Below are 24902 nucleotides of genomic sequence, written 5' to 3' on the forward strand. Positions count from 1 at the left end.
AAATTAAAAAATCATGAGAGGAAACAGACTATTGTTGCATTGACTCAAGATTAGGGAAATAAACATTTTTTACATTTTTGGGGACTGTATTATATATTCAAGTGTAATAGCATAACACAAATGAGGTATATATGTAACATTCAAGGAAGTATCCTAGATAGATTATGGATAGGAAATATGAGAACTAATATTTGATGATGTTTGTATATACCATGCACTGTTGTAGGAGTTTCTAATATCTCATGTGATTCTCACAATCACCTTACGAGGTAGGAAAAAAAGACTCAATTAATTACCTTGTCAGGGGCCATTCAGCTAATAATTGATGAACCCAGAATTCTTAAAATATATTATAAAATTAATATTTCTTCAGTGTAAACAACTCAGATACAGAAGGCCTTACAATGAAAAGCAAAAAGTTCTAATTTCTGCCATTCAAGTTCTGCTTCTCATAAGCCATTATTAATGTTTTCTTGTATTTTTCTGAAATTTCCTATACATATGCAATCATACACCTTTATGTCTATTTCTGTTTACATTTTAAGTCCTCTCTCTTTACATATATATTTTTTCTTGTTTTTATATTTAGACTTCAAAGGAATTAAACTATATATTTTGACACTTGCTTTTTACATTTAACTATCTCTTGGAAAATGTTTCACTTCAGTATGTACAGATCTATTTAATTCTTTTATGACTGTGTAGTAGTCCATTGTCTGAATTTAATATAATTTAATTGATAGCATTAAATATTTTCAGTTTTCTGCTGTTACATACTTCCTGTCTGTATTTGTTTGCTCAGGCTGCCATAACAAAATATCAGACTAGGGTGGCTTAAACAGCAGATATTTATTTCCCACAGTTCTAGAGGCTACGAGGTCCAAGATCAAGATGCTAGCAAGGTAAGTTTCACTCTGAGGCCTCTTCTCTTGAGTTGTAGATGGCTCTTTTCTCATTGTGTCCTCCCATGGCAGAGAGAGAAAGAAAGAGAAAGAGAAAGAGAGCACTCTCCTGTCTCTTCTTATAAAGACACTAATCCTATTGGATTAGGGCCCCACACTTATGACCTCATTTAACCTTAATTACCTCCATAAAGGCTCTCTCTCCAAATATAGTCACTTTGGGGATGGGGACTTCAATGGATGAAATTTGGGGGGATACAGCATTCAGTCCACTCTCCGACATTGCCTTTTAACAAACTTCTAACATGTTGCCAATCTGATAGGTGAAAGAGTACGTGTTTTCATTTCCATTTATGTAGTTATGAATGACTTTTAACAACTTTTTCTCTATTTGTAACCACTTGTATCTCTTTGCGATATACTTTTCACTCATGTAACTTTGCCTGTTTCTACTATTGTCTTTTTGTTTATCAGAGCTTTTTTATATCAAGGGAATTGGTGCTTTGCTTGACATAAATATGAATATTTTCCTCATTATTTTGGTAATTTAATGTTTACTTATCTTTGCTCAGCTGAGTGTTGCTTCCAGTTCTTTCGTCTATTAGCCTATAGTCCACTTCTCCACAGTAGGAGGTTGGGTCACTTTAGATAAAGTTGGAGTGTCCATGCATTTTTATTGCACTGTTCTGTCTCCCCTGTCATTCTGTGATGTTGAGCTATGTTCCTATCAGATATCCCCCATTTCTGCAGTTTTTATCCTTCATAAAACATGTTGGTCCACGTGTGTCTCTGTACCCTGCATAGGATTGGCAAAAATCCAGTTATACTCATACCTTTGATATATGTATCGCTACATTGAATAGCATGCACTGACTAATAGCACTGTTGGATAAGTTCTCTGAACCATTTTTCTGCAGTATGAAACAGCAAATCATATCTATAAACAATATGTACTTTTGATTCCATGAATTGCTAGGATCTAAATGCAAGTTTACCTAAAACTTCAATTCATTGTTTAAAAACAGCTCACACTTACAAGTAAGTTAGAAATTGCATGTCAGAGAATAACTAGCAATAACTAGTCTTGATGTTCTGTTTTCTTAATTAAAGCACAGAAATAATAAAGACTTTGAAGAAGTCTGCTCCATGTAATGAATTGTCAACAAGTGGTAAGACAATGAGTTGCTACTCCAAGTAGGGAGAAAAAAACTCATGTATGAAATTATTGCATCCAATAAGGAAAAAATGATAGATGTGCTAAGTTATACAGAACTGAGTAGAGTTTTCAACCTCTTACTATGAATTATTATGTGCTAGACACATTTTCGTTTACTTTTTTTTTTAACATCTTTATTGGGGTATAATTGCTTTACAATGGTGTGTTAGTTTCTGCTTTATAACAAAGTGAATCAGTTATACATATACATATGTCCCCAGATCTCTTCCCTCTTGCGTGTCCCTCCCTCCCACCCTTCCTATCCCACCCCTCCAGGCGGTCACAAAGCACTGAGCTGATCTCCCTGTGCTATGCGGCTGCTTCCCACTAGCTATCTATTTTACGTTTGGTAGTGTATATATGTCCATGCCACTCTGTCACTTTGTCACAGCTTACCCTTCCCCCTCCCCATATCCTCAAGTCCATGCTCTAGTAGGTCTGTGTCTTTATTCCTGTCTTACCCCTAGGTACTTCATGACCTTTTTTTTTTTCTTAGATTCCATCTATATGGGTTAGCATATGGTATTTGTTTTTCTCTTTCTGACTTACTTCACTCTGTATGACAAACTCTAGGTCCGTCCACCTCACTGCAAATAACTCAATTTTGTTTCTTTTATGGCTGAGTAATATTCCATTGTATATATGTGCCACATCTTCTTTATCCATGCATCTGTTGATGGACACTTAGGTTGCTTCCATGTCCTGGCTATTGTAAATAGTGCTGCAATGACCATTTTGGTACATGACTCTTTTTGAATTATGGTTTTCTCAGGGTATATGCCCGGTAGTGGGATTGCTGGGTCATATGGTAGTTCTCTTTGTAGTTTTTTAAGGAACCTCCATACTGTTCTCCATAGTGGCTGTATCAATTTACATTCCCACCAACAGTGCAAGAGTGTTCCTTTTCTCCACACCCTCTCCAGCATTTATTGTTTCTAGACATTGGCTTCTAAACCAAGTCTTTGGCTTCAAGCTACCACAGAGTATTGCCTCCCAAAAGAAGTTCAGAGAAACAAGGCAAATGTGAGCCAAAATAGTCAGAGAAGGAATCCAGGGAAAACAAAAGCTGGGCTTTCAAGAATGAGTAAGACTTTAGCAAGCAAAGTTGAGTAAGGGGCATGTATTGGGTGGAGAAAACAGTGCTGATGAAATCATGGAGGTAAGAACGAACATGATGCATAAAGACAAGTGATTCTTATGGATGGAAATTCATGCACATAGGGCTCTGTAACTAACATGCAGCCAATGACAGAGCGCCCCGGATGTCAGAGAAAGAAGTGTGGACTCGGTCAGCTACCAGATGGCTGGTATGGAGCTGTTGGATATTATTCAGATTCACAAAGTGCAAAGTGGTAACCTGTGAAGATGGTTTGGCTGGGATATGGAGTGTGGTCCAGAAAGCAAGCTCCTAAACATTTAAGAAGATGAGTATGTGGCTATCGGTATAATTCAGGTAGGATGTGTAGGAGGTGTAGAGTGGGATGAATGCTGTGACTGGAAAGTAGCTTGAAGGATATTTTGAAGACGAGAAATATGAAATAGGATGAGCCACATTGCTTTGGCATATTCTAAATAGTCAGTGTTCTCATGAAAAAAGATCGGCTTTCAAATATGTTATAGAACCAGAGACGCAGCCATTAGCTAATATTTGGGGAACTCTTTTTTTTTTTTTTCAGAAGTCTTAATTAACAAAGCTTCTAACTTTATCCAGATTTGGGTGCTTGTCTCAGTTTGCATTGTTTGTCTAAAGAGAGGGAAGAAACAAATGAAGGGTAACTGGAGAAAATAATTGTCATTGATAATTACTGTCAGCATCAAATCCATTTTTATTTCAACTGAGCATTGCTTGCATTTATTTCAGGCAAATCTGTTAGTCTGGTGGTTTGTGATGTTTCAAGAGCTGCAGCTTCATTTTGAGTTTGGCCTTTACCATTGTGTTGTCTTCATGCTTAGGCTGTTTTCCCTCATGGTAGGGAAATGGCAGCCTCAATTCCTGATGTAACACTTTCTCTTTCACATCTTGAGGAAGGGAGAGGACAGCTCTTCTGTCAGCCACCATGGAAAAGTCCCTGTGATTTGACCAATTTAAGTTCATGTCAAGGATGGGATCACATAAATGGGTTTAGGCCACTCAGGGGAAGTAGGAATCATTCTTAGCCCAATGGTGTAGTTAAGCAGTTCAGGATTCTGGTAGGAAAATCAGTGCTGGAAGGCAACCAAAAATGATCATTCTCTGGCCTTTGCTTCTCTACCGTTCTAGAATATGAGCCATGTGACTGTCAGATTCATGTACGATGCATCTTTGTTTCCCCCCTTGGCACCTAACAAAGAGCAAACAGTAGAGTAGATATAGGTGTGTGTGGGGGGGTTGTTGTTTTTTTTTTGTTTTCTGGTTGATTAGTTGAGTGCGTGAATGGAGGGCATTTAAGAGAAAAGATTTTCAGAGCAAAATGATAAGGAACATTTATATTCAAAATTATACATCAACACACATAAGTGTCAATGTAGCTAAGTTTCTTTTGGAGAAAGGAGGGTGGTCATAATTCAGAAAAAGATCTCTGTCAAGAAAATACGGCTCAGTCTTATGTCTACAAATTTGAAACTCAAATCCTAAATAAATTGACAAGGCACATATAAATTTGTATTTTATATGATGACATATTTTGCAATAAAACATTTGACCATGGTGATATTTTTTTGTTTGAATATTTATAACATAAAGCCTTAAAATATTTATAACATAAAGCCTTAAAATTTGATTTTGAAATACTGGCGTTTGTGAATAAATTATTTGCATAGTTTTGCTTGTTATCTATGTGGGCACAGTGTTAAAAATGTATTTAAAAACCCAGAACCCAATTTATAATAATACATCACTTTTTGAGCACCTACAAGGTGTCTGTTGCTTTATATGTACCAGCCATTTGATTCTCAAGTAATCTTGTGAGTAACTCTCATTATCACTGATTTTCTGATAAAGAAACTGAGATAGAGAAACAGAGCAACGAGGAAACAGAGATAGAAAGTCACGTAATTATCAATTCTTTTTTTTGTGGTGGGAATAATTAAAATCTAGTCTTTAACAAGTTTGATGCAATTATATTACGGTGTATAAATGTATCAAATCAGCATGTTGTACACCTTAAATTTACACAATGTTATATGTCAAATATATTTCAAGGAAAATAAATAAATATGAAAGTAATGGAGCAAGATTCAAACCCAAGAAAATGTGGTCCAAAAATGCTCTTCCATTATGCTACTTGCTTTAGGTTGGGTTCCCAGATTCAGTCCTTTAAGACAAGGTTTTATGTACAAGGATTGATTAAGGAAGTACCAGGAGAAAACAGTAGGGGGCAGAGTAAGGCTAGGGAAAGGGAAGAAGCCAAGCAAGTGTGTGACTGCCTTGTAGTTCCAGGTTTAATTTAATCCCATTGTCTTAGCCCGTTTGGTCTCCTCTAACAGAACACCATAGACTAGGCGGCTTCTAAACAACAGAAATTTATTTCTCACAGTTCTGGAGGCTGGGAAGGCCAAGATCAAGGTGCTGGCAGCTCTGCTATCTGATGAGAACCTTTTCCTCAGAGATAGCTGTCTTTTCACTGTGACCTCACATGGAAGAAGGGGCAGGGGAGCTCTCTGGGGTCTCTTATAAGGGCACTAATCCCATTCATGAGGATCTGCCCTCATGACCTGATCACCTCCCAAAGGTCTCACATGTAATACCATCAGCTTGGGGGTTAGGATTTTAATATATCCATGTGGGGGGGCAGGGGCACCAATATTCAGTCCATAGCACCCATGAAGAATATAAAGTGTGTTTAGAGTTGTCCTATTTAACACAAGATTACCAGACATTCATATTCTCTTACCTTTCACCTTCCCTAGAGGAATGTACATTTTCTGGTATTTCTTGCTGTTTGCAAAGTGAATCCAGAATCATGCCTCTGGTGCCTAGAAATTAGGCACCAGAAGCTGGGTGATGGGTACACAGTAAAGGCTACAGGGAACTGAAGTGATCTTGGTGGAGGAGACGCTGCCCCATCTACTACCCTGCCAGTAAAGAGGCCAGTACATCAGTGTGGTGGTTAGGAACACGGACTCCCAGTCCAGGCCGCCGGAGGTCAAACCAGGGCTCTGACACTTGGGCAAGTTTCTTAACTTATATGTGTTTTACTTTCCGTTTCTATAAAATGTGTGAAAATGCTATTACCTAAGCTCATCAGGTTGTTTTGAGGATTAATGCATGTAATATTTATGTTTATATGTCTAGTCTGTATATAGACTAGAGCCTTAGAGCCTGATGGAAAGTAAGAACTAGTGTGATGGGACTTGCTCAAGGTCATGTCGCACAGCCAGTTAGTGGCACAGCAGGAAGTGAACTTGGTCTCCAAACCTCCAGGTTATTCCACTACTCCTTGCTAGCCATATAGGTGTTAATTTAAATTTTCTTAGAGTAGGTAGGTGATCTCTAGCTTATTAAATATCTCAGTTAACCAAAAATTAATATATAAATATAGGGCCAGAAGCTATCTTAGAGTTCATGAATAGTCTATTAAAAATTCAAAAAACAATACATACACTGAGCATGCTGTTATGAACTTTCTTAAAGGTAATTTTCTGTTTGTTTTTTTTTTTTAATATGCTTGAAGTGTTTGGCAAAAGTACCTCATTCATTCACATGCAGAAATTAATGACTGTAAATCATAATGTTTTACCTTTCTCAAGGGTATTTGCATGTTCACCAAGTAAAACAGCCTTAGTACTAAGTGCCTATGTGGAATTTCAGAAATCAATAAGCAAGGGAGAGAGACATTTATGTGTGTTAGAGGGGGTGATTTTTTTCCCCCATATTGCCTATTAAGGGCATTTTATTGAAGTAACTTTGTTATTAACTTACCCAGATCCAGTTAAGAATAATAATTAAGATAAAAGAGTAAAACAAAAGCAAAGCAGTTTTATATGGCAAGTTTCCTAAGAGAAAAAAAGATATTTTCAGATAGCACATACCTAAATGCACACACATATTGATAAGTTGATGATATATAGTTGTGTGATTATTAATCAGGGCTCTTGGTTGCAAGTAACAGAAACCCAACTTGAACTAGCTTAGGAAATAGAAAGGAATGTACTGATTCATGAAATAAGAGGAAAGGTTGAATAAGTAAGCCACAGAATGGCAGAGATGCAGCTGGTCTCAGGAACGGCCTAAGTTAGGTATTCAAAGACTGCCTTGGCTTTGGCACTTTCCTGTGTGCTGACTTTATTGTATCTCACCACATGCTGGCTTCTTCCACAATCTCCACCTTCTAGAAGGCAGTGGGTTCTTTTTCATAGTTTGAAAATCCCCAGAAAGGATGGATGCATTGGGCACCCATCCCTGGACTGGTCAGTTGTGGCTGCACGGGCATGGTCATGCATGAAGACGGTAGTTCCTAGGAGAATTCAGGATTGCAGTAGGGAGTGAATTATTTCCCAGCGATCTCCTTTCCCTCGGTTTTTCCCTTTTCTTCATTCCTTTTAGTCACCTCCATCTGATTTGAACATGATTTCCTGGGCTTTAGCTGCCAAGTCCATTCAAGCTGTGATCTCTTAATGCCATATCAATAAGTCGGGTTTTGCTTTGAACCCTGAACTTTCTCAGAGTGGATTACCTGTGGGACAGTGATATCATTCTCTTGCTCAATTTGGGTGCCTCTTAAAAGTCAGATATATTGTCATTCTCAAAGAGCTCTCCCCATCAGGGATGGAGATAAAGAGGGAGAAAGGGAGAGAGGGAAGCAAATAGTCACATGACCTTATAATCATCTATCTATACTACTAGTTCTGGCTGAAATGTTCTCATAGGCTGCATCACTTTAGGAGCCAGGTGCCCTTTGGATAACCTTTGTCAGAGCTGGTTTACCTGATATTACATGGACAGCAACTTGTGCTTCAGGTGCGTATGTAAAGAGGGATGCCAGGAACAAGAACGGGCAGGGAGAAAAGTGGTGATGGGGATTTACAAAATTTCCAGCTCATTACAGATTCCACCCATCACCTCTTTCCTTTTGTTTTAATTTTTAATTTATTAGACTGCAAGTTGGTTTTGGAGAGCTATGTTCCACTCATGTTCCAGCAAGTCACATCTTAAATGGGTAGACTTGGAAGAATAAGTATAGGAAAATTGCTCATAAGAGCTCTAATCACCTCCTGTTTTTCTCACTGAGCTCAGTATACTTAGATCAGTCAAGAAGGGCATTTTATCCCCCTCTTTTTTACCCGCCAAAAATAAAAACAAAAGCAAGATAACACATATATTTAGCTATAGATAATGAATCTTATTTGTTTTTACATTTTACACTTTTTATTTTGAAATAATATCAGACTTACAAAAAGAGTTGTAAAAATAGTAGAGTTCCCTAAATGCTAGCATCTTACATTTACTTAGTTTGACTATCAAAACCAGGAAATTACCCTTGATACAATATTATTAACTAATCTACAGATCTATTCAAATAAGAGGAAACAATGTACATTTGTGATAAGTTCACATCACAAACAAATGCAGAGACAACCATGGCCTGGGTACAGGTGTAAAAATCTGAGAATTGTTAGTTTTTTATTTTAAAAAATTGAGATTGGGGTCTGTATTAGATTCCTAGAGCTTCCATAATAAATGACCACAAGCTGGGTAACTTGAAACAGCAGAAATTGATTCTCTCAGAGCTCTGGCAGCCGGAAGTCCAAAATCAAGGTGTTGACCGGGCCATGCTTTCTCAGAAGGCTCTAAGGGAGAAACCTTCCTTGGCCCTTCCAGCTTCTGCTGCCTTCTGGGGTTACTTGGCTTGTGGCAACTTGACTTCAGTCTCTGCCTCTGTCTTCACGTGGCCATCTCCGTGTGTGTGTGTGTGTGTGTGTGTGTGTGTGTGCGCGCGCGTGTGTGTGTGTGTGTGTGTGTGTGTGTGTGTGTCTGAGTCTGAATCTCCTTCTCCTCTCTCTTCTATTAAGACACTAGTCATTGGATTTTGGACCCATCCTAAGCCAGTGGAAACTCATCTTAACTAATTACATCTGCAAAGACCCTATTTCCAAACAAGGTTACATTCTGAGGTTCCAGGTGGACATGAATTTTGGAGGAACATTGCTCAACCCAGTGTAGGGGAATTAAGCAAAAAATAGGTTTCTTTCTGCAAGTGTTAGTACTAAGGTAATTGATATTTGAAAGTTGAGAAAACATGGTTACATTCAGGCTACCTTTTTTTTAAAAAAATAAATATATTTATTTTATTTATTTATTTTGGCTGTGTTGGGTCTTTGTTGCTGTGCGCGGGCTCTCTCTAGTTGTGGCGAGCAGGGGCTACTCTTCGTTGTGGTGCGCGGGCTTCTCATTGCAGTGGTTTCTCTCATTGCGGAGCACGGGCTCTAGGCACATGGGCTTCAGAAGTTGTGGCACGTGGGCTCCAGTAGTTGTGGCACGTGGGCTCAGTAGTTGTGGCTCGCGGGCTCTACAGCGCAGGCTCGGTAGTTGTGGCGCACAGGCTTTGTTGCTCCTTGGCATCAGGCTACCTTTTAAAGGTAGCACTCACTGGACTTGTTGGTCGACTGCATCTCTGGGAGATGGTGAGGGAAGTGGGATGCAGCATAAGTCACTGGAGTTGAGATGGTCAGGAAGTTAGGAGGCATTGCATTTGATGACTCAACCTCCTTAATGTTGGCTTCATGAAAAAGGGAGTAGTCACTTCATTTCCATTCAATAAGTAGTTATTAAGCAGTCTGGGTGTTGCAGAGACTTTGCTTTGACCTGACTAAAGAGGTCAAGAAAAGATGGGGTCATGAGAAACAGTATAAATATCTGGGGCTTTTCAATGTCTAGGTCATTTTACCATCGATGTTAATTTTCATCTTTGTCTTGCCTATGCTTAGCAGCTTTTATTTTTTCTTCTTCTTCTCTTTACTGCTAAGTCCTCTCAAGAGTATCCCAAAGTTCCAGTTTCTTGAACTAACTGGAGGGGTTGTTTTACCTGCTAAAATCCTTCAGGTTGAAGACTTCCTTCTCTTTTTCATCTGCGTTTTTGCTCTCCGGCTGTGTTTTAGTTTGCACCCATGCTAACAGATAACCCGTGGCTGCCAGGCCGTCCTTCCCTGGCTTCTGTTGCATACGAAGGTGGGCGTACAGGCCTACCATCTGCTCTAGGTCTGTAAATTCCAGCTATGTGCAAGAACACAGTGGTCAGTCACACAGTTTAATATGTCATGAGGTGGGTGTCATTGCCACCCACTTCCATAGGCACTTTTAAAAAATATTTCTTTTTATTTATTTCTTCTGCTGGCATATAGCCAACTAAAAGCAAAATTCAATTAAATGTTCATGACAGTCTCAGGAATGCCAGTTTATTTATATTTGTGTACTTTATCTTGCCATGACCTTCTGTGACAATTTCTAACATTGTAATACTTTTCTGAACAGGGGCAACTTTTGGCATTCCCATTTTGATTGTGATAATAATGTGACACCTATGAAGTAGTAATCAAAATAGGAAATCCTTTGTAAGTGCTGCCTGATAGACAAATAAGCCTTACAGCCTTATTTGTCTCCGAAATATTTAAATACAAAAGTATAGCACTCCACCGTTGTTTCAAACAAGGCAGTGATGCAAAAGGAAAATTCTTTCCTGTGGACTGTTACCAAGAGCACGAGAAAGAGTAGTGTTGATGTTTGCATTCAGCCAACAAGCAGTGTGCGTCATGGACCCCTGGTGCACCTCACTCTCCTTCCTCAGATGTACTCACGGGTCTCTGCCTCAGCCTTACTCGGGAGAAAAGAAGGATATCACCACAGGGGATAAAACTAAGTGCTGTGACTGCTTCAGGTGTTCGTGGAACAGGTTGCGGCAGCAGAAGATAACCTGCAGCTGTCATTTGGTGATTGGTAGCCATGCACTGGTGTCACTAGCCTCTTAAGCATGGCAGGAAGCTTTGTGGGAAATTCTCTCCTGTGCTGGGCACCGTAAGCCAAGGGCCCTGTCCCGCTCTCATCAAGGAGCTCACGTTCCCTGGAACTTGGACCCTACACTGTCGGGTTATTCGCATCCGTGGGGATATTCTTGGTGTCTCACTTAATTATCCCCCATGGTCAACTTAAAATTCTCTATCAAGAAATTCTCCTCTTTTCAGGAGTTTGCTGACTCGTATTTTTCCTCCGTCCGTGGCCTCTTCATTCAGTAGTTATCCTTACCTGTCATCCTCAGGCACTTCTCTTTCTTTGTCTCTTTCGTCTCACAGTAGAAAAAAATTCTTTTTTTCCAAGGGCTTCACTTCTTCCAAGGCTTCCTATATTTTCTTATGATCAGTACCTAGGTTTGCCTGCAGTAAGTTTCCTTCTTGTTTTATGAGTGTATTTTTCTTAGGAAATCCTCATTTTCTAGGCTGTACTATCCATTTGTAACCTGGGGCTTGGATTGCAATTTAATTCTCCTTAAAGCCTTCACTGAGTTTTGAGGAGACACCTTGTTATTTGCTCTCCTTAGGAGAGAGCACAGTTAAAGGTCACAGTCTGTCTCCTCTCCCTAGAGGCTAAGGGTACTTGGACTGGGTGGCAAGGAGGGCAGGAGACTCCCCAGGCATGACGCTCCCTCCCAGTCTGGCACTGCTCCCCTGATGGCAGTATGGCATGGGGATTTTCATAGTGGCTCTGAAAGCACCTCCTGGCATTGACATCTGCCTGACAGCTGTCGGCAACTTGCCTTATGTGAAACCCTTCATCCGCCCGCTCACTGGGAGCAACCTCCAAGGTCATTGGTGCATCTCCAACGCATCTTCCTTCAAAAATGTTTTGCAGCAGAAGAGTACTGACCTTGGGGTCAGACCAGCCTAGTTTCAAATCCCCATCCACCACTTCCTAGCCATGGTACTTTGAACTTGCTGCCTAAACCTCTGAGTCTTAGTTTTCTCATCTGCAAAATGGAGACAATAACATTTACCTTATAGATTTGTTATAAATAGTAAATGAAATATGTGAAATGACTCAATAGTGGCTGGTAGTTAGTAGGTGCTAAATAAAAGACAGACGTTACTGTTATTGTTCCTAGAATGCATTGTTAGCTTGGCAACTTGGTGTTGGCTTCAGCACTTCCTTTGTACATACAAAGGCACTTGTTCTTAAAGAATTTTTTTTTTTAAGAAGTTTATTTGAAGCTCCTCTAAGACAGGCACCACCCAGCCTCACATACTCTGCCCCTACCCTCTCTTAGCGCCCTCTTGCTGCGCCATTATGAAGGCCTCTAGTTTACGTAGCTGCCTTGGCAACAGCCAACCCTCATTTGCCCTAAGGGCTCCTATCCAGGACCTACCTTGTAGAGCTCGGTACAACCTACAGGTTCTGCCTTAGAAGGCACATAGCAAAAACCTCACATGTGCCTGAATATTTTACTATGGACATATTAGCAGTTTCCTGTCCCCCTTGGAGTACTGAGGTGCCCAAATAAGTACTCGCAAAACAGCTCAAACTAAATGTGCAAACTACAACCTCGTAGAAATCCTGGGCTGTCCTTCTGTGTACTCGTTATATATTACACAATCATGCCTGAACAATAACTGTCATTTTCAAGCAAAATAGAAAATAGTTTCTGTCTTCAGGGCACACGATCCTCTAGAGATGAGGCGAGTGCAAACACAACCACGTGCAGCGTCATTTTCTGTGAATGTGATGTTAAAAATGTACGTGTGGGTTAGGTGTGGCAGGACTCTATGCAACACAAAAGAAAAGCTGGATTTAAAAACTTGAACCTCTGACGGCCCGTTCAGATCCCTACTCACTGCCTACTGCTTCTCTCTTTGGCTGCTGAGGTTTTCATATATATATATAAACATATATATATAAAAACATATATATATAAACATATATATAAACATATATATATAAACATATATAGAGAGACATATATATACATATATATAAACACATATATGTATAAACATATATATATATAAACATATATATATGTAAACACATATATATAAAGAAAACTAGAAAATCAAAATGGAGAGACTTAGGAGAAAATAGCTGAAAACACTTCACCTTTATGAATTTTTTGCATTTGAGTAGTTAGGGCTAAAAGCACAAATGTGGATGAGCTCTAAGACAGCTAAACTCTTGGAAATTTAGGAACACACCAGGCCTTCTTTGGCAGATGAACAGAAGGTTCAAAGAACCCTGTAACTAATGGCAACACCTATAGCCCAGCTAAGCTAAGTACAGGGCTCGTCCACTTCCTCTGGATATAAGGCTCTTTGGGTTGTTAGAATGTGCTTTTAGCTCATTCTGGGTTCCTGGACAATGTTCTGAAGGGACTTACAGAAGGGCCAATGGAAGGAGCATAGTCACCTAAATCACGCTTTCAGGACCAACTTTACCACTCATTCTATTTTCACCAGTTTTCTTCTTCTAATTTGAGCAGTGTCACAGGAGTGCATCGCTACAGTGACTTTTTCTCTCCTAAGTTCTAGTGGTAACATTCTTGTTAGAATTTGATTTTAATCACTAAAATAAAAATATCCTTTACTGAGCCCTCCTTTGTGCCTAGCACTATGGTCTGTACCATATAGATAGATGATAGATGATAGAAAGATAGATAGATAGGTGATACATGATCTATTACTGCCAGTAGGGTTGAGTAAAGATAACATTTTGAGGTGGTAGAGAGGGAGACTGAAGGCGTTTATGCCTGTGTGATTTTTTTTTTTCTATGTGAAAAAGAGAGAGACAGCGAGACAGAGACAGAGAGATGGAGAGAGAGACAGAGAGAGACAGAGTGCCAGGGCAAAGTAAAACCTGGAAGAGAGCAAGCAAGTTTTGAAACAGCTGCTATGCAGAATGTTAAGGGAAACAACAGTGAGTTAAAAAAGCAAACAACAGATTAGTGAAGTCCTAGGATTCTCGGAGGAGTAAATAGTTATCGCATCTTTGCTGTTGCCATTGTCTTTGCCACTGCCATCACTGTCAGCACCATCATCATCATCACTGTCATCGTCTCCAGAACAAATTATGCTGCAGCCACATAACCATTACATAGATGAGAAAACTATTCCTTTGAAAACCTAATAATCATTTATGCTCATTTCATGCTTATCGTAGGGTGTGGTAGGGTGTTTTTATTCATTGCATTCACCTGTGCTTGCTTAGGTTAAGCCCGTGATACAGAGAGGCCACGAGAGTCTGGTCCATCACATCCTGCTCTATCAGTGCAGCAGCAACTTCAGCGACAGCGTCCTGGACCACGGCCACGAGTGCTACCACCCTAACATGCCCGATGCCTTCCTCACGTGCGAGACTGTCATTTTTGCGTGGGCCATTGGTGGAGAGGTGGGCCAGTGATTACTGAGATGTAACGAAGTTAATTGACCTTTTTTCCCCTACGAGTCTAACACTTACATGTAAAACTCTATATACTTTCTTTTTAATGTATTTATTTATTTTTGGCTGCGTTGGGTCTTCATTGCTGTGCGTGGGCTTTCTCTGGTTGCTGCGAGCGGGGAGCTACTCTTCATTGCGGTGCACGGGCTTTCTCATTGCGGTGGCTTCTCTTGTCGCGGAGCATGGGCTCTAAGTGCCCGGGCTTCATTAGTTGTGGCACGTGGGCTCAGTAGTTGTGGCTCACGGGCTCTAGAGCACAGGCTCAGTAGTTGTGGTGCATGGGCTTAGTTGCTCCGTGGCATGTGGGATCTTCCCGGACCAGGGCTCGAACCCGTGTCCACCGCATTAGCAGGCAGATTCTTAACCACTGTGCCACCAGGGAGGCCCTATATAGTATTTTTGATATGAGGGTGGTTTATTTTTCTTTCCATAGGAAGTAATTCTTTCCTTAAGCCATTTTATTTGATCAACTATAGATGAATGGAGTTGAAAAACGTTGAAATATCGTTGAGAATGGCTGGCTTTTGGGTGGAACAGAGCTCTGAGGGACTTTCACAGGACAGTATGTCATGGAATTTTGCTTGTTTAGGGTTTTTCCTATCCACCTCATGTTGGATTATCCCTCGGTACTCCGTTAGACCCTCATTATGTGCTCCTGGAAGTCCATTACGACAATCCAACATATAAGGAAGGTGAGTGTATTCTTTATACATTCTACCTATGATTTTAAAAGTTTTGTAACTTTTTATTTTAACAGAGTTAAACAGACTTAAAATAAAATAACATCCAGTGGTAGAAAGAATTAACCTATGCATTTGTCATCCAATTAGGATACTTTTTTTAGAATGAAAAAGGGCACTATTAGTAGTTACACTGGGACAACAGTCATTAACCAGCGATGAACCAGGCAAATGGGCACATGTGATCACTAATTTTAAAAAGCAATTTGCATATTACTTACCAGGAAGTAGAATAATAGACTTTTCCCTTTATGATGTAAATTAGTCCCAAATATATGGTGCTTACAAAATATTTTCTTTCTAAAAGCATATATAAAAAACTATCATTCATCACACTAGAAAATATTAAGCATTTTGTTGTGTGATAGGCAAACCATAAATATACTCAAAAATATTTATGCAGTGACACTGTGTAATATGATGTTGAAATGAAGAGAGGTAAGTATTTACACCTGAATTTACTATGTAATATTCCAAAGCCAAAAAATTGAAGGATTTAATATGAAATTATCAACAGAAGAAACTTAAAGTTATTATTTTACACTGATTGGTGCAATTTTTCAGCAAATACTGAGCACCAGTGATGTGCTGGATCTGTGTTTAACAACATAATGTCCCCACCTTCATGGACATTATAGTGTAGGGGAAAAGAGAAACAATAAAATAATCACAACAATTAATACAAAATTATATATATGTTAATTGATCCAAAGGTCAGTTCAGTAGTCACAGGTAGGTAAGTCACCACTGCAGAGAAGAAGCAATTAATTTTATAGTGGAACGGATTTATGAAGTGTTGGGGCTCATACTGTCCGTCCTTATGATAACTTATGTCACAGAAAGAGATGTGTCTTATTCATCTTTCCTCCCCACTGTGCCTGTTGTTGTGCTGTTCACATAATAGATTCTTAATAACTGTTTGTTGATCGAACGACTGACGAATTATTAAAACACTGGTAATAAACTATAAAGAAAGTTAACCATTAATACTTTTCTCCATCACCAGGTGGTTTCTAGACCAAGGGGTTTTCACCTCTATGTAAATGGTACTGAACTTCACCTCAAAACAATGTAAAATGAAACTCCTGTTGAGTTATTCTATAATCTAATGAATGACTTTAGAATTTTCGTTCTGTCTTCATGTTAGGTAATTGTGGAATATATCAGCTAGTCAACACAAATGTGTCTCCTGTGGTATGCTGTGTAAGTCAAGAATGGTTGCAGACCATATGGCGACTTGTCTTTTAAAACCTCTTTGTGAAGCTGAATGTTGCCATCCATTAATCTTTGCTTGTACTCCTTTCCCTTGTGAGATTTTTAAGAAAAGCCAATGAACCCATTTCAACTGAATCTGGAAAACTTTTTCTTTTTTAAGAACTTAAACTCACTTTTAATTATTCTTGTTTAAATGCTCGTTCCAGGCTTATTAGATAATTCTGGATTGAGGCTATTTCACACGACAGATATAAGGAAATATGACGCTGGGGTGATTGAGGCTGGCCTCTGGGTAAGCCTCTTCCACACAATCCCTCCAGGCCTGCCTGATTTCCGGTCTGAGGGTCACTGCACCCTGGAATGCCTGGAAGAGGTATGCTATGTCTGAGTCTATGAGCTGCTGTTTCCAGATTAATCTATGCTCTTAGAAACTATGTTTGGAAAATTCCAAGTTAGTTTATTATTAATCTTTTTCTTGTTGTCATGCTGTAAAACAATCATTTACAATTTTAGCAAGACCTTTATTGCTTTTTTAAATCTTGAAGACTACAGGTGTAGAATTCTAAAGACAGGAATAATTTTCAGGGTGTTTTCCTTCCTTTCCCCTCCTTTGATTGTTTCATAGTGGATACTTCACTTTCTCTTTTACAATTTTGACCTTTGTTTGTGTAGTTCCCTTTTCCTTTCTCAACTTTATCTTTTATCCATATTTGTTTTTTCCATGATTCATTTTCATTTTTTTTCTCATTTTCTCTGATTTGTAGTTGCCTTCTCTTCTTTAACCAAAGAGCCAGAAAACTAATATAAAAATACATATTGGATAAGAGAAAACCATATATAAGTATTTCATAATGGCTGCTTCCATTTATAGTTCTTTTTCCTTGAATTAAAGTATTTCGACATGGTTAGTATTCCTTATGAATTATAGGATATTGTGGTTGTAGACAGTGTGGCAGACTGGTGGAGTGGAAAGATTGTGCTCTTCTGAGTTATTTAAGCCATTTAGACCTGAATTAAATTGCCATGACATCAACCACTAGCTGTAGGACCATGAGCATTTCATTTAATTTCACTCTCCCAGTTCAGTTTTCTTATCCGGAAAAGTGGGAATAGATTCTCCTTTTAAGAGTTTCAATGTGCAAGCTACCAACATACTGGAATCTTTCTGCCAGGAGCTTTGCCTGCTTTCTTACCTACTAAAAGAAGAAAGAAGAAAGATAATATTTAGAAGTGGTCCAGTTGGTCCTCAGCAAGCATTAGTTCCTTTTCTTTTCTCCCAGCCAGTATTGCTTCACAAAGATATCACTGCTAGGTATAAGTCAGGAAAAATCCAAATTCAAAATGTCTGGCAGTTCATGCATTCACTCAAATTGTGTAAGCATTTCTTCTCAGTTGTCTCTACAAGTCTGTTTTAAGGTGAACTGTCTGAGCTTATTTGGGCTAATCAGGCCTCCCCTGTGTCCCCTGTAGGCTTTGGAAGTTGAAAAGCCAAGTGGCATCCACGTGTTTGCTGTTCTGCTCCACGCTCACCTGGCAGGCAGAGGCATCCGGCTGCGTCATTTTCGCAAAGGGGAGGAAATGAGATTACTTGCTTATGATGATGATTTTGACTTCAATTTCCAGGAGTTTCAGTACCTAAAGGAAGAACGAACAATCTTACCAGTATGATTGTTTTGTTCTTTTTCACTGAATGTCATCAAAGTCCTGAGACATAGGTCTGCTGAGAATTAGCCAGGTTTCTACTGGTGAAATGACTCGCTCATCCATATCTTCAAAGCCACCCACGTGGCTGTCGCACAAGCCACATGGAATGTGTTTGCTCTGTTTTCCCAAACTGAAACTCGTTTTTCTTACTATTCCCAGGGGCAACTCAAGTTGTTGATTTACAAAGAAAATAAAAACTTGGGTTTTGTGCGTAAGCATCATTTTTTTTTTTTTTTTTTTTTACTTGACTCCCCAGTTAACAATCCTTTGGCTTGCAGTTCAGGTAACGGTAAGATCAGAAGTTTGCTTTCACCATAAGATAGTTTTTGGAAGTTTCATTTCAGTAAAAATGAATATAAGGTGATTCTTTCATTTGACAAAGATATTTGGACATAGCTAATTATTCTATTGTGTGTAATCCAGCTTGCAACAGTACTTGGGGTTCTAGTGGAAGGACACAGAAGAGGATTTTATGTTTTATAATAATGAAGAATTTAAAAAATTTTATGATGCTTCATTTTGTCAAATTTTTTGTTTAATGGCCATCAAGCTCAATAGTTATATAAATTCCTACCCTTATTCTCTTCTTAAAAGTCAGATACTTATACTAGTTATGAAGTGAGAGTAATAGCAATATCTTTTCTACATGCAGAAATTCCCTGATACACCCTGAGAGTAGGAAGATGAAATTTGAGAAACAGTGATCTCAAGATTCTTAAGGACTACCCTCCATTTTATGGTGTTGTCTTGTCTTGGGACTCTCCAACCAGTTTTATTGGGTTATCTCAGAACTCCTTGTGACACATAACTGGTGTGCCATAAGTAGGGTGTAAATATGTTGAGCTACTGATCTCTGGGCTCTCTGAATATCTAGGCAGGGAGGACAAATCTGGGGGCCATTACCCAGAGCTCACTCCCTCTGATGAATAGCCTGTCCACTCACCTGACTGGGGAGCCATAAAAAATTATTTTCATTATGTGCGGAACTGTTCAAAAGGTTGGAAAGTACGGGAAAAATAAATTACTAGTAATTTGCCTCATAAATCTGTTTTAAGAAAATGAATACCTAAGGACCTTTAAAGAAAATAACGTAAATGAGGAGATAATCACAATAACTAGTATCTGTGGCTAACTTTTATGAAATGTTTTATCTGTACTAAGAGCTAAATGTGTGCTCTGTCATGTAATCTCCCAACAGCTGTGCAAGATAAGTGCTATTTTTATCATTATTTTTTAGATGAACAAATTGTGCCCAGTTGAGTCATTTCCTTACCTAGGTCATGCAGCTAGAACATGGTGGAGTCTGGCTTGAACAAAGAGAGCCTTATTTGTTTCTTTGTTTGCTTATTATATGAGCAAACCTAGAATTTAATAGATCAAAGGTCTTCTTATGAATCAAAGTACTTAATGCATGCATTCATATAGCAAATTAAACTGTTGGTCTACAAATGTATTAGATAAATAGAACAACATGAAACTCCAATCTGAAAGCTTCTACTTTTATGTTTTAGGGAGATAATCTAATTACTGAGTGTCGCTACAACACAAAAGATAGAGCCCGGATGACTTGGGTAAGAAGAATTTTATTATTATTAAAATTTATTTGTGGAGGAGGAGGAATAAACTTTGATCTTAGAAGAGAAATAAGTGAAAAGCATTCACATTTGGAAGCAAAATTCCTGAATGTCTTGAACATGAATCATCATAAAAGTAAAATCAGAGCTGTTTTAGCATTTTATCAGATTAACTAATGATACTTTGGTAATATTTGCAGTATAATTTAGTGACCCCTTCAGGAAAAGCTATCCTTAGTCTTTCAGTTTTTCCTCACCAAATATTATTATAAAGACCTGTGGTCACTAATGACCATGCGCGTGAGTCTGGACTTAGATGAATCGAGACTTCAAAAGGAAGAATAAATTCCATGACCTTAGCGCTTCTGACCCAAAGAGAAATCTGGTCCCAACAGATTTACTGGGGAGTTCTGCCACACATTCAAGAAATAAATCACTCATGCCTTCCTCGGTCTCTTCCAGGGAGCACAAAAAAAGGGGGAACACCTTCTACCAACTCATTTTAGGAAGTTAGCATAAGCTTAATACTGAAACTTGATATGGGCAATACGAGAAAGGTCCACAACATGCACCAGAGGGAAGTAACTTTGACAAAGTATCGACAAACCAAATCCAGCATTATATAAAACTGTAACGTTAGGACTGATTTGGGCTTAACTAAGGAATGTAAAATTGGTTCAAATTAGAAAATACACTAATGCCATTATACATTAAGAGATCGAAGGAAAAAGACTTATGATCACTTCAATAGGGGCAGAAAAAGCATTCATAAAATTTGTCAGTCATGGGGGGAATAAAGGACATTTAGCAAACTAGGAATAGGAGAGAATTACCTTAACCAGATAAACATTAGCTGTGAAAAATCTATAACAAATATCAAACTAAGTGAAATGCTAGAAGTAATTCTTTAAAGTCAGGAAGAAGACAAGGATGTTTATTATCACTGGTTTTATTCAATATCATAGTAGAAAAGAAAAAAATGAGATAAAGATCAGAAAGGAAGAAGCGAAGAAATAAAACATTATTTACAGATATTGTAATTTTCCACATCAAAACCTCCCCCAAACTGATAAATCTAAAGTTAATTGTATTTTAGTGTACGATAAATTATCTCAAGAAAATTCAATTTAAGGCTATAAATCCTATAGAAATAAAATAACATTAGATGTGTTTGATCTCTATGGAGAAAATTATTAGTCATTATGTAAGACATTAAAGATCACCTAAAGAAATTAAGAGATACTGTGTTCATGGATAGAAAAGCTCAGTGAAACAAAGATAATCTTTCTTTTTCTTTTTCTTTTTTTTTCTTTTTAAATTGGTTTATAAATTTGATATAATTCCAGTAAAGAAAGATCAGAGAGATTTTATGATTTGGGGTTTTGGTGTCTAACTAAGAAATCTTCACCTAGCCAAAGGTTTTCTCCTATTTTTTTAAAAAAAATTTCTAAAAATGTTACAGTTTTCGCTTTTACACGGAGCAAGTTTATTGTAAAATCTACATAAAAGAGCAAAGCGTTAAGAATTGGCAAGACACTACTAAAAAGAACAAGATGGGAAACAAGCTACTAGATTTGATGACTTATTTTAAAGCTATGGTGATTAATAGTGTGGTTTGGGTCCAGAGTTGGAAGAGTGGACCGGAATAGGGATCCTGGAAACAGACCTACAAACCCCCTGTATGGAAACTTGGTTTAAGATAGAAATGGCATTCAGATAAGTGGCAAAGGATGGACTTTTTCATTAAAGAATTACTGGCACAGTTGGGTATCCAGATGACAAAAATAAAATTACATCTTTATCTCCCACAATGCACAAAAAAATAATTTCTAGGTAGATTAAACATTAAAATGTGAAAAGCAAAATATTAAAACCACTAGGAGAAATATATATAAATATAACTTTAGTACTTTGGGGTAAGAACTTATTAAACAGAACATAAAAAGTGCAAACTATAAATTAGAAGATTGATGAACTTGATTACCTTAACACTTTTGGTTACCCAAAAAACACTATTAAGTGAAAAGATAAGTTGTAAACTGAAAAAAAAAAATTGCAATACACAAAGCATTAGTATCCAGCATATAAAATAAATTCTATAAATCCATAACATAAGACAAACATACAATAGAAAAAAAGCAGAAGTGTGTCCCTCACTGGACATTGCCATCGGTGTCAAGGAATGACCCACTTAAAGTTATACTCTCTTCAGTGGGGCAGCCAGCAGCCAATGACTGGTTGATGAGAGAATACAAAAGCCCAATTCCCTTCCTACAATTTGGTATAACTCTGAATAGCCAACCCAGCTCAGGAACAAATTAAATATATTTACTGAGGTGTCAGCTGCACTGAGGAGATCAGCTTCTCCTTTTGCCCAATACTGCATCAAGTGCAAAGCATTCTGTTTTGCAGTTTGTAAAATCATTGCATATTAACCACTACATTAATGTATAACTGTGAACAACACTACTATGTTTTTCACCTTCACTTTTGAAAGATAGATGATTTGCTGGATACAGAATTTTTGATTAATTTCTTTTTCCCTGGAGCACTTGAGAATGTGATTCCAATATTGTTTTATTACTTCCATCATTTATGATGAAATGTCAGTTGTTCACTGTATTACTGTTCCCCTATATGCAATGTATCGTTTTTCTTTGCCGCTTTCAAGATTTTCTCTTTGTCTTTTAGCAATATGACTATGATGTGTCTAGGTATGGCTGTCTTCATAATTATCTTTGGCATTTATTGAGCTTCTTGGGTCTGTAAGTTAATGTTTTTCACTAAATTTGGGAGGATTTCCACCATTTTTTTCAAATATTTTTTTCTATTCTTTTTTTCTCTTCCCTCTCATTCTGGAATTCAAATTACATACATGGAACATTTAATATTATCTTACAGATCTCTGAGGTGTTTTCACTTTCTTTAGTCTTTTTTCCTCTGTTCTTTGGGTTGGGAAATTGCTATTGATTGATCTTCAAGTTCACGGCTTCCTTCCTCTGCCATGTCAAGTTGCTCTCCAGCTCATCCTGTGAATTTTTAATTTAGTTATAGTACCTTTCAACTCTAGAATTTCTATTCGGTTCTTTTTTCTAATGTTTTCCTTTGTCTGATGCCATTCCTTATTTGTTCACTCATTTTTCACATATTTACCTTTAATTATTTGAACATCTTTCTTTAGCTCTTTAAATATATTTATGTCTGTTTTTAAGTCTTTGCTGAATCCAGCATCCATGTCCTCTCACAATTTATTTCTACTAACTTTTTGTCCTGAATACAGATCATAGTTTCCTGTTTCTTTTCATGTTTAATAACTTTTAGTTGAGAATTGGACATTGTTGTAGCAACTCCAGATGCCGTTCTTCTTTTTTAATTAGTACCTAATTTACTACTTAGATTCAAACTGTGAACTGTGCCTCCCCTGTGGTATGTGGTATGCAGCTGCTGATGTTTATACACATGACAGCAAGATTATGGAAAACTCAGTGCAATCAGGCAAAGATTCCATCACACTGACCGATCGGTATCTTGTTACTGAACATCCTCTGAAATGTTCACTGTGGTGAGAAGTTTACATCACATACTCTGAACTTTGAGGACATTATTAAGTTATTTAAGAAAGGCAGCTTTTAAACAGATGGAAATAACTTTATTAATTTTTAACTGTGCCACTTTCTTTTGAAAAACCAAATTGGCCTTTAAGTGATGATTTTTCAGCTTTAAGGTTTATGACGTTTCAATACGGGAAGAAACTGCATAACATTTGCAGCTTGTGTTCTATAAGTGTCAGAGTTGGTGGAACATATACGTTTCTAAATAAAGTATCTCCATTTTCAGGGAGGATTAAGCACCAGGAATGAAATGTGTCTCTCATACCTTCTTTATTACCCACGAATTAACCTTACTCGATGTGCGAGTATCCCAGACATTATGGAGCAACTTCAGTTCATTGGTGTTAAGGAGATCTACAGGCCAGTCACGTAAGTAGTAAACAGATTTCATGGTAGGGGTAAGGATGGGCTTTATTTTCATAGTAGATTCATCACCATGGTATGGGATTCCTTCATGTGCTGTTCTATTTGATTATTTTCAATTGGGGAGTCCAAGGGACCTTCTTGCTTGTTATGTCCAGGGTCCTTGAGACTACTCTTAGGTTCAGTAGTTTTCTAGGAAGACCTAAAGGATTCAGCTTATAGTTGTACTCATGACTAATATTTATGACAGTGAAAGAATATAAAGAAAAATGAACAAAAGGAAAAGGCACATGAGGTAAAGTCCACAGGAAACCAAATGCAAGCTTCCAAGAGACCTCTCCTAGTGGAGTCACACAGAGTGTGCTTAATTCCAGCCACGTCAAATTATGACAACATATATGAAGTGTTGTCAACTGGAGAAGCTCATTAGAGACTCAGTGCTGAGAGTTTCTATTGGGGGCTGGTCACATAGGTGCCCTCTGCTTAGCAAATACCAAAATTCCAGACTCCCAGAAGGAAAGCAAGTGTTCAACATAAACAGCATCATTCGTACAGTCTAGGTACAGTAAGTTACTCTTATCATTTGGAGAAAGTTTTATGTCCTATAGGAAATTGTTTGCTATTTAAGTTCCCTGATGCCAGCCAAAGGTCAGCCTTCCAAGCAGGTGTTCCTAAGGATGGCAGTCTCACGCCTTCTGTGTTAACTCTGTGCACAATTGCATATAATAGAAATGACTTAGGATAAAATTATAAACAAGAGAAATATTATTCCTGCTCCCTTGAGATTGTGTGCAAGAGTGGGGAAGAGGTAATAAGCAACTAAACAACATAATATAAAATTTCAGATATTAAAAGATGTTACGAAAATAATCAAGACAGTGAAGGAAGTGTATAGTTGTTCTCAGTAGGGTGGTGAGAGCTTCTCTTGGGAGGTGTCTTAGTCCATTTGGACTCATTACTGCCATAGACAGGGTAGCTTATAAACAACAGAAAATGTATCTGTCACTGTTCCAGAGGCTGAGAAGTCCAAGATCAAGATTCTGGCAGATTCAGCATCTGGTGAGGACCCACTTCCTCACAGACAGCCATCTTCTCACAGTGACCTCGTGTGGCAGAGGGTCAAGGGAGCTTTCTCAAGCTGCTTCTATAAGGGCACTAACCCCATTTATGAGGACAGAGCCTC

At 38.1% G+C, this 24902-nt stretch overlaps 1 protein-coding gene across 1 annotated transcript in view; it reads left to right on the top strand.

The window, feature by feature from the left end:
• Positions 1 to 24902, top strand: part of MOXD1 (monooxygenase DBH like 1) — an 82930-nt gene that overhangs the window by 46902 nt on the left and 11126 nt on the right. The window contains exons 5-10 of the mRNA XM_004263819.4: positions 14282 to 14461; positions 15102 to 15204; positions 16674 to 16840; positions 17938 to 18129; positions 19683 to 19742; positions 23583 to 23725. Coding sequence (XP_004263867.2) covers positions 14282 to 14461; positions 15102 to 15204; positions 16674 to 16840; positions 17938 to 18129; positions 19683 to 19742; positions 23583 to 23725 — 845 coding nt within the window. The remainder of the gene's footprint in view (positions 1 to 14281; positions 14462 to 15101; positions 15205 to 16673; positions 16841 to 17937; positions 18130 to 19682; positions 19743 to 23582; positions 23726 to 24902) is intronic.

This window comes from Orcinus orca, chromosome 12 (assembly GCF_937001465.1).
Source record: "Orcinus orca chromosome 12, mOrcOrc1.1, whole genome shotgun sequence".
In the NCBI taxonomy this organism is placed as follows: Eukaryota; Metazoa; Chordata; class Mammalia; order Artiodactyla; family Delphinidae; genus Orcinus; species Orcinus orca.